The sequence below is a fragment of the Anabrus simplex genome, chromosome 5 (assembly GCF_040414725.1).
Source record: "Anabrus simplex isolate iqAnaSimp1 chromosome 5, ASM4041472v1, whole genome shotgun sequence".
NCBI classification, from domain to species: domain Eukaryota; kingdom Metazoa; phylum Arthropoda; class Insecta; order Orthoptera; family Tettigoniidae; genus Anabrus; species Anabrus simplex.
The window spans coordinates 297,815,489-297,836,274 of record NC_090269.1 but is presented as its reverse complement, the minus strand read 5'-3'; the positions used below and the strand labels follow the sequence as shown (position 1 = coordinate 297,836,274).

General features: G+C 38.5%; 1 protein-coding gene across 3 annotated transcripts in view; it reads left to right on the top strand.

Moving 5' to 3' along the window:
- The window catches only part of PEK (pancreatic eIF-2alpha kinase), a 360,137-nt gene that overhangs the window by 291,686 nt on the left and 47,665 nt on the right, over positions 1-20,786 (top strand). For all 3 annotated transcript variants that reach the window (XM_068227627.1, XM_068227629.1, XM_068227628.1), the window contains exon 13: positions 17,175-17,772. In XM_068227627.1, the coding sequence (XP_068083728.1) occupies positions 17,175-17,772 (598 nt within the window). The remainder of the gene's footprint in view (positions 1-17,174; positions 17,773-20,786) is intronic.

Here is a 20,786-nt window from a genome sequence, read left to right as displayed (position 1 = left end):
AAAGTGCTTTGTAAAATCATGTGAATGGCTTTCATGTACAGTACGTATTTTTAGACTATCTTTGATATCACACCTACACTGAACATTGGCTTTAGTTATGCCGTACTTTTTTGCGGCTGCATAATTATTCTTTATTTCCATGGTTTTAATAACCATCAACTTAAAATCATCATAATATCAAAGAGAACCTGTTGAAAATTTGTCGGCAGTACCTGTTCCACGCGTCTCTACAATACGACGATCCATCAAGAAAATATTCATGTTGTCTATAAAACTGTTACTTTTACTTAGTATCAGGTACAACTGGCTGCCGCTACATGTACGGCTTGCTTGCCAGTTACAGCAGCTAGCGATGTATAGGCCAAATAAAGACGCGAATGTTGAACGTCAACGAATGAGTTTATTTGCGCTGTAGCATGGTCATTCCGCCCTTGCCTTTTCCGCGCACATACGTCAGAATTTTATCTTTGACTTCTTTAAAGCATCCTTGTTGTGGGTGACTGAATGCATGTTTTGTACAGTATGCATTTTTATAAACGAGTAGCGGCCGGCGATTTTTATAAGCTGTCTTTGTCTTCACGCTAACGCTAAATATTGGCTTTAGTGGCTACACAATTATTCTTCATTTCTGCATGTTTAATAACCATTAACTTAAACTTGGCATCATAATATCGATGAAAGCCTGTTAAAAATTTGCCGGCATTACCTGTTCCACGTATCTTTACAATATGATGATCCATACGAAAATATTCCTGCTGTCTATAAAGCTTAATTTTACTAAGCGTCGGGTAAGTAGATGATATAGATTAGAAGATTAAATATATGATTCCAAAATATTTTTTAGATACACCGTAAAGAAGACATAAATTTAAAACATATTACACAGTGTGTTTTAGGAAAACTATTGTTCAATAAACATCTGGGAATCTGATTAAATATAGTGATTGACAGGCCTAAGTCTTGATGTTAGATATGACACATGTTAGATTTAAAATTACAGTAGAAGTGATATGAAATAACATTGAAAATAGTTTTCATTAAAAACATAACTTCCTTGGAGTTAGTTATTGATGGATATATGTTGTTATAAACAGGATACTCCTTGTACATACCATGTGATTCAGCCGCCTCTTCCAATGTAGTTTTATGCAACCCGCGATATTAATTCCATCCTGAAAACAGCTGCCTTACCAGTATGTTCAGACAGCACAACCGGATACGTTGGGTATTTGCCGCCTCACCATGATAGGACGCCGTAATATTATACTTGTATTAAACACTGGAAGGCATGCATGAACCTTCTAGATCATATGAACCTGACATGCCAGCGAAACACTAAATTGATATTGTGACCACAGTAAACGTAATACATGCTCTAAGCTGCACAATGTGCCATACAGAACCGTGGCGTAGTTGGTAAAGGCGCGGCAGAGGGGGCTTATGTGTGAGGTGGGAGGTTCGAGTCCAGGGCGATTTAATATTTTTGAAATTTGTTTAATATGTACCACATGTATTGTAAGTTCAGTGCCTGTTTTCGTGCAGATTATCTGTGAATGAATCTGTTTGTGGCTCTAAGAAGGGCTGATTAGTTAGCAGGCCGGACACATACGGACCAGAAATAATAGGAACACAACTGCCCTGACAATGTTTTATTGCAGCAAATGCTCAATATAATGACCGTTTTGGTTTATGCACATTCGGGCCTGGTGTCTAATAGATCGTCTTGCGCACTGAAGCATTCTGGGTGTAATTGGTCGGCAGGCGTCCATGATGAGTAGCTGGAGCTGGTTGGGGTTTTCCGGCACTTGAGTGTAAACAGCATTCTTCAAATGCCCCCACAAGAAGAATTCTAATGGCATTAAATCCGGTGATCTGGTGGGGCAAGAAACAGCCTCTTCGTCTTATCCATTTCCCTGGCAGTTCCTTGTTCAGATGGTTACAAATGGGTACAGTCGAATGTGGCAGAGCTCCATCCTGTTGCAACCACATTGTCAAATGATTGTGCAAGGGCACATCCTCCAGCAGCAGTGGGAATTCCTGACGCAAAACGTGCAGGTAGTGTGGGCCCGTCCAGTGGCCCTCAAAGAAATAAAGTCGAATCAGGTGATCCCACAAGATTGATTGTCTGGGCTCCAATAGTATATGTTGTGGTGATTGACATTCCCTTTATTGTGGAAGTGCAATTTGTCTGAGAACAGTATGTGCGATACGAATGCTGCATCATTGTCCAGCCTGCCTAATAGCCACTGACAGAACTCCATCTGAGCTTTGAAATCCTGCCCATGGAGCTCTTGGTGTAGTTCAAATGGTATGGGTGAAATTTATATTCATGCAGTATTCGCCAGATGGACGGCTGGCTGGTGTTCACTTCTTGTGCATTCGCCCTTGTACTGATGTGTGGATTATTACGAGCTACCTCCAGAACGGCCTCTTCTGTTTCACCTGATGTAACGGGCCTATCGCGGACTGGTGGCTGCTTGGAAATCACGCCTGTTGTCCATAGGTATCTTTCAACATCGTGGAATGTCGTAGCAACCGGGTCTCGCATGTTGGGATACCATTCCTGGTACAGACTTAGTGCCGCACGCATTTTGTCTTGCTTCCCCATAAATGTGGAGCATGTCAACGTATTTCTCGGTGGAAAACATGCTGAATGACAGCAGAGATTACATTCAGGCCCTAACCAGCGGAGTATGAGTAGGGCACAAATGAATAACAATGTCGTTTTATTGTTTGAATGTGACAGACGTGGACCTATGTTTATTACGTATTTGAACATCATACTGATACAAAAAAAAATATTTGAACTATGCAGGATTCGAACCGCCAATGGCACATTCCGTCGATTGCTTGGCTAACGCCTAACCACATCCTCTTCGCTACACTTTTGGGAACATGCTGGTAGTACGATGAAAGTAGAGTACATACGCCATCTGGTTCGGTGTTTAAAACATTAATTACTGCACTTTTTCCTACTTTTATGCATAGATTCCCCTCTTTGTTACACCCAGTCACAAGGCAGGACATATTAACACAGTTATATGGTCAAAGGATGTCGCTACATGATTTCAACGTGTCATATTTTGTCAGTGGATGATATAAGCTATCGGTAGGGTTCAGAATCATGTACAAAATATGCTCACTGGAGATCAGTACCATACAGTACACCTGCAGGGGAATAGCCACCTTATAACCATGTCGCACGTTAGTTGGGTTGTATAAAACTACATTGTAAGGTGCGGCTGAATCACATGGTATAATAGTATATATCTTTGCACATTATGGATAAATCTCCTTGCTGTGAGTTTGCATCCGGGAGATAGTGTGTTTGAACCCCACTGTCTGCAGCCCTGAAGATGGTTTTCCGTGATTTCCCATTTTCACACCAGGCAAATGCTGTGGCTGTACCTTAATTAAGGCCTTTCCTAACCCATCGTTGCCATAAGACCTATCTGTGTCGGTGCGACGTAAAGCAAATAGTAAAAAAAACAAAAAAATCTTGCTGGGCCGATGGCCTTAGATGTTAGGGCCGTTTAAACAACAATCATCATCATCATCATCATCATCATCATCATCATCATCATCATCAATCTCCTTACCCAAGCAACCAAACGAACAGTCTAATGTCAGTACTGTCAACCAAACCATGGTATGTACAATGATCATTACTTATATGTCTGGTTGTGTTACACCAATCACATGAAATTACCCTGTATGTTAACTCTTAATCTGAACAGATTCTTGGTAAATTAATTAATTGTCGACTTTTGAATTGGTAAAAGGCCATGGTCTTTGCTTAAACACTTATCCCTCCCACCATCTCAGCTCCAGTCATTTATCTGCCTGACAACCCATTGAAGGAAGATCTGCAGGATTTAGGTTGCCATGGCCATATCTCTATATTTCAGATCGACTCAGTCTGAGTTTCTTTCACACAATTGTTTATAAACAGTCCATGTTTTTTTCTTGTATCCAGTTTAATACTGCAGTAGAATCAGTCCAGAAGTGTGAACTAATATTCTGATAGTCCAGTCCTACATTACATAATCTGGCTCCAATCATTGCAGCAATTAATTCAACTGAGAAATTGCTACTGCTCTCAGTGGGGCTACCCATGATATGGCTGCCAGAAGATGAACCCTTGTTTCATGACTGAACTCCAGTCTTATGAATACAACTGCAGTGTAAGTTTATGAATTTGTATCGCAAAAGGTGCGGAGGCTTATACTCCTGGTATTTGTAGTGTAATGGAACCAATGTGAAATGTTCGTCTCTTTAAGGGGAGAAAGGTCATGATACCAATCAACAAACTGTTCATTAATGTCGGTGTCAACCTCTTCATCCTAAAATTTACTATTTGTCCAGATCTTCTGTAACAATAATTGAGGAATCAAAGCGATACCAATAGAATCAAAACCCTTTTGGACAATCAAATGGATGGGTCTTTTGGTAACTTCGCCCAACACAACATTTTGTAACCATCCTAAGTTCAGTATTAGTGTATCTAATTTCAGGTCCCACAATAAACTTAACACTGCGGTCTGTCCGACATGAGTAAAAGCATTACTGTTGACTTGCCAACCTTTCAGATTGAACCTTACGTAATACATCACTTCTCGTGCTTCATCAATGAACTGCTGGAGTTCTTCAGTCTCAACACTGTTAACTGCATTGTCGACTTAGAGGCTACGCCTAAGCTTCAACATCAATGCTGTCTCATACCAAGAGCCAACCATATCCTGACTTAAATGATTATTCAGACTGGCTCCTAACAGAAAAGGACTACAGTTTAAGCCAAATACCATCCTTCAATGATGAAGAATTCTAATCTTTATTTCTTTCACGTGAATCCCACCAGAAAAATCTAAGCCATTTTATATCTTTTTGACAGATACTGATATGGAGAAAAGCCTTCTCTATGTCAGTTATAACACCAAACTTCCCTTCTCAAAATTTCAGTAATAAAAAGGATCACTTCTCTAAGATTTGGTCTGTATTCCAAATATTGACTTACGGATGGACATTTTTTTTTTCTCTTGCAGAAGCATCAAACACAGGACTTGCCTTAGTTGTGCTCTTCTCTTTGATGACATCTTGTTGTGGCAAACAGTGACCATAATCATCCAGTTCTTCAGGGGGCTTCTCTTCAATTATTCCTAACTCTTCCCATTCTGTCAGCACTTCTTTGTAAGAATCCAAGAGATTTTGAGTTTGGAGTTTCTTGGTTGTAGAGTCTAATCTCTTCAGTGCCAAATCCTTGTTGTTTGGAAGTGATTTTCCTTCCAGAGTAATCCCACCTCATAACAACCTTCATCATTCTGTTTCACATTCTCATGAAACTCATTTTTTATCTCCTAATACCTCATTTCTTTGGGTTTTCTGGCAGCTGAGTCTGTAATATCAATGGTATCTAAACTCCAGAAATCATTAACTTCACTAATAAATAAATTAGTAATTTCAATTACTAGGTTATTTGTTGATTGATGAGAAATTTTCCCTAATAAAGTCAACCCAAATCAGTTTCTACTGCCACCAAACTGGAAGATAGGACTTTCACCTTTCCTGTTGTAGGTCAGTCTGCTACATCTGCTCCAATCAGCAACTCCACTGGGCCAGAACTTTCCCCATTGTCCGTTAAAGAAATATTTGTTCCTCTAACTCTTTATGGTCTAGCTGCGAACATAGCTTGTAGTGGCCAAAATTACATTCACGCCACCCTCCGAGCATAGCTTGTAAGGTTTGACAATTCACTAAAATTCAAGAATGAGCTATGCACACATTCTGGATCGATCAATCAATCAATCAATCAATCAATCAATCAATCAATCAATCAATCAATCAGTCACGACGTATCTGCGTTTAGGGCAGTCACCCAGGTGGCAGATTCTCTGTCTGCTGTTTTCCTAGCCTTGCTACATCGTGTTTGTTTCTTCATGTATTTGTTATGGGACATTTTTCAACAGATGGCAGTATTATCTAAGTCAGGGACTTGACGATATTATTGAAGAGCGTGCAATTAGTAGATGGCACTCAATGTGCTCAAAATATGGCTTCTCACGGCAAACAAGTGCTTGATGAAAGTGCTATTTTCGATATTCTATGTAACCACAATTCCTCGTATATAGAAAAAAGCAGTAAACTTACTAATATGTAGATATTCTTACGTATTCATGCAAATATGAAACGTGTGGGAACATGCGGTAGGCTGTAAAATGAATTGCAATCGAATGAAATGCAAGATGTTGTCTCGAATTCATTTTCAGATGTCAGTAATATATTCCATTTGTACATAAGATTGTAATTACATACCTTCAGTATCATCTTTACTCTTGAGTATCTTTGCTAACATCACCTTTTGAGTCACTGTTGCCCCGTAAAAATGTATATATAAAATTTCTTAAGAGCTCCCAGTTTTGTCATTTTTATTATTGTTATTATTTTTATATCATTTTCATTATTGTTGTTATTTTATAATTGTAATGCACATTTTACACTATCAGAATAGGGTAAATATGGTATTTCAGAAAACTGTGCCTACAATCCATCAGACTTTTTCCCTTTGCAAAATATGGTATAGGCCTATTATATAGACAGTTTTAAAATCTCAAATGATAGCTGATGTGAAACAAATGTTTTTCAAAACTAGATGCTCAGGCAAGCACAAAGAAGAAAGAACCATGCAATTATCTCCTACAGGTACAAGTATATATATATTTTTTAAATCCTTAAAAATGCCCAGTCCAGAACATTTGTTAGGGATATTCAGGCCCAGACTGGAATGGGTTAAGCTGATCTAACCAAGACTCTCTCTCAGTAGAAGGAATAATGGTTTGAGCAAGGGCTTCAAAATAGCATTGGTATTTACCATCTAGGCTTTCTAATTCTATTTTTACCGGGCGAGTTGACTTGGTTAGAGGCTGTGAGCTTGCATCCGGGAGATAGTGGGTTCGAATCCCGCTGTCAGCAGCCCTGAGGATAGTTTTCCGTGCTTTCCCATTTTCACACCAGGCAAATGCTAGGGCTGTACCTTAATTAAGGCCACGGCCGCTTCCTCCCAACTCGTAGGTCTTTCCTATCCCATCGTTGCCATAAGCCCTATCTGTGTCAGTGCAACGTAAAGCCACTAGCAAAAAATAATTCTATTTTATAACATGTCTGTTCATTCAGATTGGTTTTCACCCCACCAGAGAGACTATATCTATTGACCAATTTCCTTTCTAATTCAGGGTTGTTCTGCTACTATATGTGACAGTAGATAGTACTACTTGCAACTGTCTGACTGAGGGTCAAGTTGCCGTTACCAAACTTGGCACCCAAAGGGGGGACCAGTGGCTATGGGCAGAGGAGTCCTCCCTTTGGAGGCCAGGTGAAGCCTTTGTGGAGGAAATGACACATAAATTCACCAGAAAGGAGAACATGGTCAACAGTTTAGATGACGGAAGAGGACCAAGTCCCAATAGCGGGTAAAACGGAGAACCTTTTTCCTGTCGGCAACGTCTGTACTTCACGGAAGTGGTTGCAAAGGGCATCTGTACTCTTGAGGAGTGGCCTAAAGTTACACCTGGCAGTAGATAAAAAAATGCCTCTGGGAGTGGCGACCCCATCGTAATAATAGCCTATATTTGATATGGTACTTCTAAACTTGCCTCGGAAAAGGTTAAGGCATACCCTGCAAATTATGCACAGTTCCTTGCGTACTGGGGGAACTGTGAAAAATGGGCAACCAGTAACTAACAACATGAAGGTGGGCATAATCAACCTTATGTCCTTGACACAAAATGCAGACAAAGGGGAGGATTTTATGGAAAAAGAGGGTATAGAAATGATGGGTTTGAGTGAAGTTAAATGGAAGGGTAAAGGAAGGAAAAGAATGAGGAAAGGATATATACTATACTGGAGTGGTGGCTAAAAGCAAAAAAATGGAGTGGCCTTGATAATTACAAAACAGCTGGAGGAGTATGTGGATATTGTAGAGTACATCAGTGACAGGATAATGAAACTTAAACTGAGGATAAGGAATGAAGTGAAGTTCTTCATACAAGTGTATGCACCACAAACAGGGAACAAAGAGGAGGATATTGAGAAATTTCTGGAGAAACTAGAAAAGGAGATAACTGACGTGGAAGTGAATATCATGGGAGACTTAAATGCATAGGTGGGAAATGGAGGAAAAGAAAAGGAAGAAGTAATCGGACCATATGGATGTGGGAAAAGGAATGAAGTAGGAGAAAAACTAGTTGAGTTTTGTGAAAGGAATGGAGTGATAGTGGGCAACACATGGTTTCAGAAGAAAACAGGAGGAAAATTACAAGGTATGGTTTTGGTGACAGAAGAATAAAATCAGTAATTGCTTACTTTCTGGTAGAAAGGACAAATCGCAGACAGTTGATGGTTGTAACAGCTTTACCAGGAGAAGCATTCAGTGAAGACCATAGAGTTGTAGTAATATAGTGCGATGACTCAACAGTAGATGATATAAATGTTTGAGGTGGAATGAACAGTCCATGAAATGAAAATGGGGAAGGCACCAGAGATGGATGAAATTAGTATGGAAATGATAAAGGCTGCTGGACCTATTGGACTACAATGGGTGTACATATTGTTAAAGTGCATTTGGAGACCGAAATCTGTGCCAGAAGACTGAGGAAAGGGAATAATACCAGTCTCTAAAAGGGAGGACAAAAAAGAGGGTGATAACTATAGAAGAATCTCACTCTTTATCACAAGTGGCAAAAAATGGAAAGAATATTATAGAGGAGAATGAGAAAAAAGGTGGAAGGAAAGTTGCAAGAGGAACATTATGGCTTTAGAAGTGGAGGATCTAGAGTGCACCCAATTTTCAGCATGAAGCAATTAATGAAAAGGAATTGGGAATGTGGAAAGGATATGGTTATGAATTTTATCTTGCTTCATACCCTAGCCCATAGAGAAACGGGGCAAGGGTTGGATACACACACAAATTTATGGGCCTTAACACAATTATTTTAGGTTGATTTAGCCAAGATAGTTTTATTTGCCTTCCTATACTAAAAAGTTGTAGCCTGGCCGGAGAACTAATGTCTGCACTGCTTCAAGATCTATTGTACTATAGGTGAAACATGGCACTTCTCAAAGAAACATAGCCGTGGGTTAAATACTACCTGCACACAGCCTAATAACCAGGGTCATGATCTTGATGGTCTAAAAATGTTTAAAAAGTGATCTATTAAATTATGGCAAAAGTTCAGTAAAATGATCCAAAAACTTAAAAAAAAAAAAAGACAAATTTTAAATGAAATTTTACAATCAATTTACTAATCGAGTTGATATAGCTTATATTTATGTTTTTGACATAATTTTAACACACAAATTCAAACAGACTGAATCATTCTATACTAACATAAAGTTAATAGATATACTTAATCTAGTTTTGCCGGGATGAGTGGCTCATGCGGTTGACCCGCCAGCGCAATATAACACAACAATATTACACTAACGGTCGGCAACAAATGCACCAGCTGGTACCACCTCTAAGCTGGTGTGAAAAGGGACAAGTCAAAACAAATCAGAGATATCACTTACAAGGAAGCAACCAACACCAAACATGTACTTACCAATTAACAGGCCCGTTAACCTCCAGAGAACGTGGATAACATGATTTGATACAGCGCTGGATGACCCTAGTTTATGAAAGAAAACTCAAGTTTATGGTTAAATTAACATTTCAGTTTAGCAGAAAAAGGTTAAATGAGAAAAATTCAAGAGACATCGTCCTTCAAGAAAAAAGATACAATACACGAAAAATTAGAATTATAATGACCAAGTACAGTAGAGTCTCGCTCAACGGACCTTCGCTTATCCGACATTCTGTGTTATCTGACACTGGTAGGCTTAATTTGAACTTTAGGTGGAGGCAATTCTGGGACACTCAGTGTGGAGGGTGCGACCGTGGGACAAGCACTGGCAGTCATGCGTTAGGATGGGGTTTTTCTCAAGAACAGGTGCAGCAAATTCAGTCATTGTTCAGTGTAGTATTGGTTGGGTGCGGATGTTATAGTTTTTATATCCTCTGTGAGTATGGTGAGTAAAGGGAAGAAAGTATTGTTTCTGTGGAAGACAGGTTGAGTGGGTTAAAGAGACTGGACAAAGGGGAAACTCTTCAGAAAGTGGCTTCAGATTATGGTGTTGGACGTGTTACAGTGGGAGACTGGAAACGTAAGAGGGAAGAAATTGGAAAGTGGTGCTCTACCGAGCAACAAGTGTTGCACTGAAAATTAGAAAAACAATGAAAAATGTGAGTACAAAAAAGTAAGTGAAGCACTATTTCTTTAGTTCACTCAAAACCGGGAAAAAGGCCTGTCAATATCTGGCCCCATTCTGCAATAAATGGTGGGGTATTTCCAGAAGTTTAATGAAGAGGACCCTAATTTTACTGCCAGTGCTGGGTGGCTTGATTGGTGGAAAAAACGGTACAGCATTGGGCAGCTTAATATCTGTGGAGAAAAACTGTCAGCTAAATCCAATGAAATTGTGAAATTTTAAAAGGGAATTTCAAGAAATAATTCTTGCTGAAAGATTAACCGGTGACCAATTTTTAATTGTGATTGGACTGGGCTGAATTTCAAGATGCTGCCTCAAAACTCTTGCAGTCCAAGCCAAGACGTCTTCACCTGGTTACAGGCGTAGTAAGGAAATAGTTACTGTTCTTGCCTGTAGTAATATTACTGGGAACTTACAAGTGAAATTGCTTATGATCGGTAAAGCAAAGAAGCCTAGAACATTTAAAATTATTTCTGTTAATGTTCCCGTTCCTCCCTCCTAACGCGACGTCATTATGCCGCCAATGGACCAAGGTGTGCTGGAAACATTGAAGAGGAAATATCGGTGGAAACTCCTGTCATCCCTGATAGAGAAAATGGACAATGGCAATGACATGATAGAAAAGTTGAAACGAAACAACGTGAACGACATGGCGTACTGGATAGAAAGTCTTGGAACATATTGTTGAGTGAGGTTGAACATCGAGAGGAGGTGGTACAAGAAGACATGGAAAACATTGTTCCCTTGCTGAATTGCATTCCTGGCTGTGAGGATGCTACGACTCAAGATGTAAGTGGTGTGCACATGATCAGCTGTTTGAAGTAACTGACCCTGGTATTATTGGTTTTGTGAATGCTAACGATGATGATGATGATGATGATGATGATGATGATGATGATGATGAAGGCATTGCAGAACAAAAGGAGAAAACAATGACTCACAGTGAAGGATTATCGTTGATGGCGGGATCTTGCACCAAGAAAACGTGAATCACCAGGCAAGCAGACATTGTTGACAAGTTTCTTTTCGTAAGACATTTGGAATGTTTTTGTTCAATACTGCATCTACTGTACAATTGAACTGATAAGTCAATAAATAGAGTACCGTAAACATAGTAATACGATATAGCCTTCCTATTTGTTTTAGTTCATTTTCAAAGTTATTCTGTTTTATCCGACATTTTCGGTGATCCGACGAACTCCAGGTCCCATTTAGGTCGGATAATAGAGGCTCTACTGTAATACTAAATTTAAAACCTAAGACTTGGATCCGCTTTTCATAACTTATTTGAAAAATAGGCCGGAAAGATAAAAGTTGTAACCTTGAGATTAAACATTAACAAAGTGAAACTTTTGTAGGTAGGTTTTCTCATCAGCAGTCCAATAAAATTAATTTCAGGTACTCAAATGTTTTCCACAGAACGAGAAACACCAAACCAAGCAAAAAATATTTTAATCTGACAGATAGTAAACAATAGAAAATACTTTACAGGAGCAAGGGTTGAAACCAGGAATAAATTACACAACTAACTCCCAAAACTAGCAGTGCCACGCCCACATTAGGAAGAATTCAACGTAATAATCATTGCTGTGGCAACCACATAACAACGTAAACAGCCCATCGTGCTGTAAGACCGTATCAAAGGTCTAAGCACAAAAAAACAAAAACAAAAAAACAAACCAAAAAAAAAAACCAACCCACCCGAAGTATGAGATACCTAGGAAAGTGAAAATATAAGGATAAATTTTAAGTTCAAATAAGCTAAAGAAAACTAGAATTTTATGCCCATGCGGATTTCCACATAGTTTAAAGCCACATAGGTGAAATTAGTTGTAAGTTACATGCTCAGGCAAAGCCTATTCATGGGTGAATAAATGAAACAATGAAGTTAACACATATTCTTTTATGAACACTAACAAAGTCTATCTTTTTACCAATTTCTGAGGCAGATTTTACTTCCATATCATTTCTTTCCAAGTTATTAAACATTTGATAGCCGCGTGAAGATTTTAGGTTTCCCCAGTACAAAGGCACACATTTGCATGAAGAACTTTTCAACGAAAATTTTGGTTAGTCATCACTGAAGTTCAGTATTATGTTGTTTGCAGTACTTACTTGTAGATGTCCAATATCTAGCAAGAATAATTCAGCTCTTAGTATACTCACAACACACATCATCTCCTAGGTCACATTAAATAATTAAAAATACAGAGATAAGCAGGGCAATGTCCAAGCAAATAAGAAATGATTAAGGGTTTTAAAAATCCATGCCGTTAGATTATCATCCTGGGTCAATCCTCCACCCAGACGCAAACATTATCAGAGACAAGCCAGCACATCCGCTCACCATCACTTCCACAGACGAAGTACATTCCATCATGGCTACCCTTTATTGTAATGATGATTCTGCCCACTGATTGGACAAGAAGCGGTAGGAGGGGCATCCTGCTTAGCTCGCTACCGCGAGATTGCAGCACACAGCAGGGACCGTAGAAATACATCCATGTTAATTAACAAATACATATATGGAGCTTTAAAATAGTTCCTTTCAGTCCACAGGCAGAAATATAATCCAGGAGAAATGAGTAAGTCTACTATCACCGGAGGTACGGGAGAATTCAAGCATGTTAATAAATTAAATGAAAATAATTTCCACAGCTAAAGAGCCAGTTCCAAAACGGTTTCTGGGTAAGGAGTTTTAAATACATAATGCTGTGACATGGTTGAGGCGCTGGCCTTCTGACCCCAACTTGGCAGGTTCAATCCTGTCTCAGACTGGTGGTATTTGAAGGTGCTCAAATACGACAGCCTCGTGTCAGTAGATTTACTGGCATGTAAAAGAACTCCAGCAGGACTAAATTCCGGCACCTCAGCGTCTTCGAAAAACCGTAAAAGTAGTTAGTAGGGCGTAAATCAAATAACACTAGTAATCTAATTTCATACTTTGATGAAGATGCACATAAATATTGCTAACATTTCAGCCCATAGTTCAGTACTGCAAATTCAGTTTTTATTCCATGAATTCCTTTTCTGTTATGTAGTCTGTTAAGTCAGGGGGGAACATTTTAAAAACCCAACAAACAAACAAACAAACAAACAAACAAACAAAAATTTTGCTATTAGGTAATCAAATGCATTATTGGATTAGAGCATACATGAAAAATGTGCTATACACTCTTAACCTCATTCCGCATTACAGTAGATGACTGACCTTTTGCAGATTCTCCCAGGAAAAGGAACAACAGTTGTTAGCCAGGAGATTTTTGTACTTTGAGAAGCTCCTTTCAACGTCTATGGTTGCGATGGGAGCATACTTGAAGTGCAGAAGTCACTGGGTGCAAATTCCTCTACAATTCCAATGATGCTAAAATATTCAACCGTCAACACCTGAGAGATGGAGCACAAAACATTTTTTAAATATATTTTTTTTTAGCTATTTGCTTTACGTCGCACCGACACAGATAGGTCTTACAGCGACGGTAAAACAGGAAAGGCCTAGCAATGGGAAGGAAGCGACCGTGGGCTTAATTAAGGTACAGCTCCAGCATTTGCCTGGTGAGAAAATGTTAAATGTAAGGAACTTCATCTTATTTGCCCGTGTTGAACTGAGATCACAATTGAACTACAAATCTTGTAGGTTCCACCTTTTTCAATACAATACAATGTTGTTAGATGGTTTTTTACAACATATATTTTATTGCAGAACTAGTTTCAGCACTCATTTAGACGCCATCATCAGCTGCATAATAAGTAAAGAAAAACTTGGCGATATAACAATGTACAACAACATATTCACATAATTAACTCCTTACTATCAATTTTATGTTAAGTTTAAAAACTCTAATTTACAACAAGATAACCCTTGAGTCAAAAATAGGAAATCTCATCTCTAGATGATGAGTTCTCTTCAATATTCAGTGATGGCTATTATTCTATACACTCGTAAACATCAAGTTTATATACAATCTTAAAATTGAAAAATTAGAGCTGAACCCAGTCCTATACTGTTAAAATGTTAATTTCACAGATGCGTTGCTAGCCATTTATTAGATAAAAACTCATTGTGTTCATTAAAGTGCTAACCTGTGCCATTTTCTGAAGTTTATTGATATGTAGAAACGTAGTTCTTATGCAATATATTTAATGGTTGGACTGTGATTATCTGCTCTGAAGTTATTAAGCAGGGATAGCCTCTCAGTTCAATGCAACCTTGAAATGATGAATGTTAATAGAAAGCAAGAAAAATTATATTAATCTGATTGAATCAAACTATCCATGAAAACGACTCACCTCAACGGCTGTGTACTTGGCGCGATGGTTGCAGCACAACGTGTGTGTCTGCTCGTGTCGTGTGTTATGTGATAAAACGCTAAGGAGCGGAAAGTAGGGGCGGCAAGGGGAAGGTTTGTGGAACGATGACAGTGTAAGAGAGGGTCCGGGGGGCGTTATGGACGAAGACAGTAGTATGAAAAACTCTTGCGTAGAGTTTGAAAGACGGTTGAATTTTCTGGAATTCTTAGCTTGCCAAGTAATAGAATCAAGCAATCATATAATACTTCGGGTTTCTCTGAAATTTCATTCAAATTTAGGTAGTGTTATAATTCTGGTCTAAATGTATTAGACACGCTTCTGTAATGTCAAGCCTCGGTCCCTTAGCTAGTGTTTCCATGATCTCTAGATCTTGATCTATGTCTGTGAATTTATGTTTATACTTATGGACATGTTGGCCTACGGCTGAAAATCTTCTATATTTCACAGCGTTGAGGTGATTTTGATACCTGATATTAAAGCTATGTCCAGTTTGCTCTATATATCCGCTTCCACAGTCTTTACATTCGAACCTATATACACCTGATTTAGAGTGTGGATTAACTTTATTAACACCTGGCGAGCTGGCCGTGCAGTTAGGAGCGTGCAGCTGTGAGCTTGCATCTGGGAGATAGTGGGTTCAAGATGGTTTTCCGTGGTTTCCCATTTTCACACCAGGCAAATGCTGGGGCTGTACCTTAATTAAGGCCACGGCCGCTTCCTTCCTATTCCTAGGCCTTTCCTGTCCCATCGTCGCCATAACACCTATCTGTGTCGGTGCGATGTAAAGCAACTAGCAAAAAAAACTTTATTAACAGCTGATGAGTTATGTAAGACTTCTGTACTTCTGTTATCTGTTTTGAACGCAATCCTATTATTATGTTTCTAGAAAATATTCATAACTCTATGAACCTCTTTATTGAATGTGAAGGTCGCGATTTCTTTTACTTCTAGTTTATCTTTAGTCAGAGTTATGTGAGGGCGATGTTTAAATTTACTTATTATTCGCTCTATAAAATTCCCTTTACAGCCATTAGCCTTAGCCATGGATCGAATAATGTTCAGTTCCTTGTTCAAGTCTCGCTTGTTCGTTGGTTTCATCAATAGAGACAAAAGAATGTGCTCTTAATTTTCTTACAGTGCTATCATAGCATTGGGATACATAGTTCTTTCTCACGGTAGACTGGTCCAGAATTGAATGGCCTGTGTACTTTTAGAAGAAATCTCTGAATGTAATATTTTTCACTTTCACCTAAGCTTCACACAAGTCTTTGAAAAACCCAGAGGAGATGATGTCACTGGAGGATATTTTTTTGTGTAACAATTGAGAAACTTTTCGTCTGTTATTATCTTGGAATCCACGTATATGCTTCGCTCGACCAATATTTTGCTTGGTTGTAAATCTCCTATCCCCTTACACTTTCCTTCACATATTTTACAGAAAAGAATCTCGCCATTTGTAGAAAAATTATCCTCCCCAAATTTCAAAATTATTTGTTTGAAATGAGCAGCCCTACTTGGCTTTAATTTTGGCATTTTAAACATGTACACTGCAAAAAAAAAAAAAAAAAAGAAAGAAAGAAAGAAAGAAAACCTGAAATCAATAACAAAAGTTAACTCCATGCACATATGATTGCAATGAGATACTTAACCAGACTGGCATTTCTTGGCTAAATGTAATCTGCCCTGCTAGCCTTGCTTTCAATATCCCTCTCAGATTAGTTACATCTGCAGTTGTCTTTTCTAGAGTGTGGACATTTCCAAGATGTAAGGGGTGAACAAAGTTTCTTTAGTCCCCAGATTGACAAAGTGTTGTGAAGATTCTCAAGTGTCTATATTCATCCTCGCTTAAAGTCGTGATAATAATAATAGTATATATAATATCCGATACCACATGTGTAAATGCTTCAAAATACTAAAAAATGTAAGAAAAGGACTCAAAAAGTATAAAATAGTGTAATAAATTCTGTAAAATGACCAAATCATGACATATAATTTTAGAAAATAACCTAAAAATACAAATGGCAAAAAAATGACAAAGAATTACCTAATAAATTAGCATATCTACAATGAGGGAACTATGATCAGGATTTCTGTACAAGTTAGCAATGTCTGTTGTGAACCAAGTAAAAGATGACATTTCATCAGAAACCTAGCCTTGCTAATAACCCACTTTATAACCTAACAAGTTTTCCAATTGTATTTTACATAGGTTTGTGCCATTAAGCAAAATAGTAGAAATGTTTTTTTTCATTTCTCTTAAATGGTAATTGTTGGAAAGGTGTGTATGACCTAACCTCGAAGTATTGGGCAGATTATTTAGAAAAATATTTGTCATATTGACGTTCCTGTGCAGAGATTTTCACTCAGAGGGTGAAGTATCTTTAAACCTAGTATCATTGTGATCACGTTTGTAAGTTCAAAATATACTATACCAGTATTTCTTTCACATAAGGATGCTAGTATTTCTTGCTTGGTGTAATCGACTAAAATACAATATTAATATGTTCCAAAGTAATTTGTTGTCTGATAATTCTTTAATGCAGTATATGTTTGTATGTTTGCAGTTATGATGACGATGCTACATCCATTGATCTTACTGGACTTAGTAAGGGCATTATTGATAGTGACCATAACACTTTTAATGAATCATTCAATGATAAAAATAACTCAGCAGTATTCCTCAACATTCACAGTAACCAGAAGCTTCTTGAAAATGACAGTACTCATGATACTTATGAAAACACTGTGGATAAAAGTGAGTCTTTTATTGTTTTTGAAGCATCTGGCAATGCGGAACTGAGTGGTGGAGATAACTTAAGTTTACATGACAGTGTGATTACTGTGTCGTGTTCTGAAAGTGAAGAAAGTTCACCAAAACGTTGCAACTCAGAGACTTCTACCAGTAGCTTCTGTAAACTTAGGAAGAATGTAAAGAGACCATATTCATTAAATTTAAATGGGGAGGGAGAAGTCATTCCAGTTAAAGCTTCAAGAGTGTATTTGTATATACAGATGCAGTTGTGTCACAAGGAAAGCTTACGTGAATGGCTACGGGAAAATACTGAAGTCAGAGACATACCAAAAGTTCTGCATATGTTTGAACAGATAATTCAAGCTGTGGAGTATGTTCATCTTCAGGGACTGATTCATAGGGATCTGAAGGTAAGTAATAGTTGCTTAATTGCTTTAATAAAAAAAAAGATGTTTACAGTTTGATTTATAGGTCTGGACCTATGTGTTTCTTTTAAATATTCTCTGTCCACATGTGCTTACACTGTAAGTCAATGATCCTATGCTTCCTCTACATATTTGCTCCTCAGCTTTTTTACTTGTTTTATTTAAATTGATGCCAGTATTATATTTTATTCTATCCTTAAGGTTTCCTAGAGTATTTTGCCTTCTGTAGTCCTCCTCTTGAATCAGCTAAGACAATATTATTTAAAAAATGGTACCCATCAATCACCACTGATCTGTATTTAGGGCAGTCACCCAGGTGGCTGATTCCTGCATAATGTGAACTTGATACAATTTTGTAAATAAGTGTACATGTTTAGTTTAATTTTGACAGTGACATTCATATTGTGACCCGCAAGTTTAAAGTGCAGAAAAACACTGTTTGTGTACTGTGTGAACTGTTCCCAGTGTTAAATGAAAACAGATGAACACTCATCAAGATGTATGTGTAAGTATTTAAATTCAGGGGTGATATTAACATGAATTTGACTTGTATTAGTAATGTTTGTAATCTCCCCCTTGCCACCCTTTTTCACTGTGTCTCAAGACTATGCGACGTATGCGCATGTTGTTAAAAAATTTCTGTTTTAGGTTCTTCCGGATTTCTCTTTCTGATAGTTGCCAGGCATGCAGTAGTCTCTATATCTCGAAATTTCAATAACTCAAAATAAAATTTCCAGTGTAATGAGAACCAAAAAAAAAAAAAGTCACCTTGTGTACCAAAGTCCAATGACTAGAGCAAATATTCACCATTTGATCTTCAACAAGAAGTTATATCCTCCAGAATGAAGCAGGATAATGATATGGTAATAAAATGCCAACCATGTGACCTTGCCGCGGTGGGGAGGCTTGCGTGTCCCAATGATGCAGATAGCCGAGCCGCAGGTGCAACCATATTGGATGGGTATCTGTTGAGAGACCAGACTAACGAATGGTTCATCGAAAGGGGGGTAGCAGCCTTTCGGTAGTTGCAAGGGCTGCAGTCTAGATGATTGACTGATACAGCCTTGTAATAATACTCAACATGGCTTAGCTGTGTTGATACTGCTACACGGCTGAAAGCAACGGGAAACTACAGCTGTAACTACCTCCCGAGGACGTGCAGCTCTCTCTGTATGAAGGATGTACTGATGATGGCTTCCTCCTGGGTAAAATATTCCGGAGGTAAACTAGTCCCCCATTCGGATCTCTGGGTGGGAACTACACGAGAGGGGGCAATCATCAGGAAGATGGATACTGACATTCTGCGAGTCGGAGCGTGGAATGTTAGAAGTTTGAATCGTTGTGGTAGGTTGAGAATCTGAAAAGGGAGATGGATAGGCTAAAGTTAGATGTAGTTGGTATAAGTGAAGTACGTTGGCAGGAAGAACAGGATTTTTGGTCGGGCGACTACCGAATTATCAACACGAAATCAAACAGGGGAAATGCAGGAGTTGGTTTAATAATGAATAAAATAGGACAGCGGATAAGCTACTACGACCAGCATAGTGAAAGAATTATTGTTGCCAAGATAGACACCAAACCAATGCCCACCACAATAGTGCAGGTCTATATGCTTACTAGTTCAGCGGATGATGAAGAAATTGAAAGAATATATGAGGAGATAGAAGATTTAATACAATATGTTAAAGGTGACGAGAATCTAATTGTGATGGGAGACTGGAATGCAGTGGTAGGCCAAGGAAGAGAAGGTAGCACAGTAGGAGAATTTGGATTGGGACAAAGGAACGAAAGAGGAAGTCGGCTGGTTGAATTCTGCACTGATCATAATTTAGTCCTCGCCAATACTTGGTTCAGACACCACAAACTATGGCTGTATACGTGGACGAGACCTGGAGACACTGGAAGGTATCAAATAGACTTCATTATGATTAGGCAGAGATTCAGAAACCAGGTGTTGGATTGCAAAACTTTTCCAGGAGCAGATGTGGACTCTGACCACAACTTGTTGGTCATGAAATGCCATCTGAAGTTGAAGAAATTGAAGAAAGGTAAGAATGCAAAAAGACGGTATCTAGACAAGTTGAAAGAAAAGAGTGTGAGGGATTGTTTCAAGGAACATGTTGCAAACGGACTAAATGAAAAGGCTGAAGGAAACACTATAGAGGAAGAGTGGAGAATCATGAAAAATGAAGTCAGTAGGGCTGCTGAAGAAATGATAGGAAGGAAGAAAAGATCAACTAAGAATCAGTGGATAACTCAGGAGATACTAGACCTGATTGATGAACGACGAAAATACAAGAATGCTAGAAATGAAGAGGGCAGAAAAGAATACAGGTGATTAAAGAATCAAGTGGATAGAAAGTGCAAGGTAGCTAAGGAAGAATGGCTGAAGGAGAAGTTCAAGGATGTTGAAGGCTGTATGGTCCTGGGAAAGGTAGATGCTGCATACAGGAAAATCAAGGAAACCTTTGGAGAAAGGAAATCTAGGTGCATGAATATTAAGAGCTCAGATGGAAAGCCACTTCTAGGGAAAGAAGACAAAGCAGAAAGATGGCAGGAGCATATCCAACAGTTGTATCAAGGTAACGATGTAGATAATTTGGTTCTGGAACATGAAGAGGCTGTTGATGCTGATGAAATGGGAGACCCAGTTTTGAGGTCAGAGTTTGACAGAGCTGTGAGTGACCTAAATAGGAACAAGTCACCTGGAATTGATGATATTCCCTCTGAATTACTGACTGCCTTAGGAGAAACCAGCATGGTAAGGTTATTTCATTTAGTGTGCAAGATGTATGAGACAGGAGAAGTCCCATCCGATTTTCGGCAGAATGTTGTTATACCTATTCCCAAGAAAGCCGGTGCTGAAAGGTGTGAAAACTTCCGCACCATTAGTTTAGTATCTCATGCCTGCAAAATTTTAACACGTATTATTTACAGAAGAATGGAAAAACAAGTTTAAGCTGAGTTGGGGGAAGATCAATTTGGCTTCAGAAGAAATG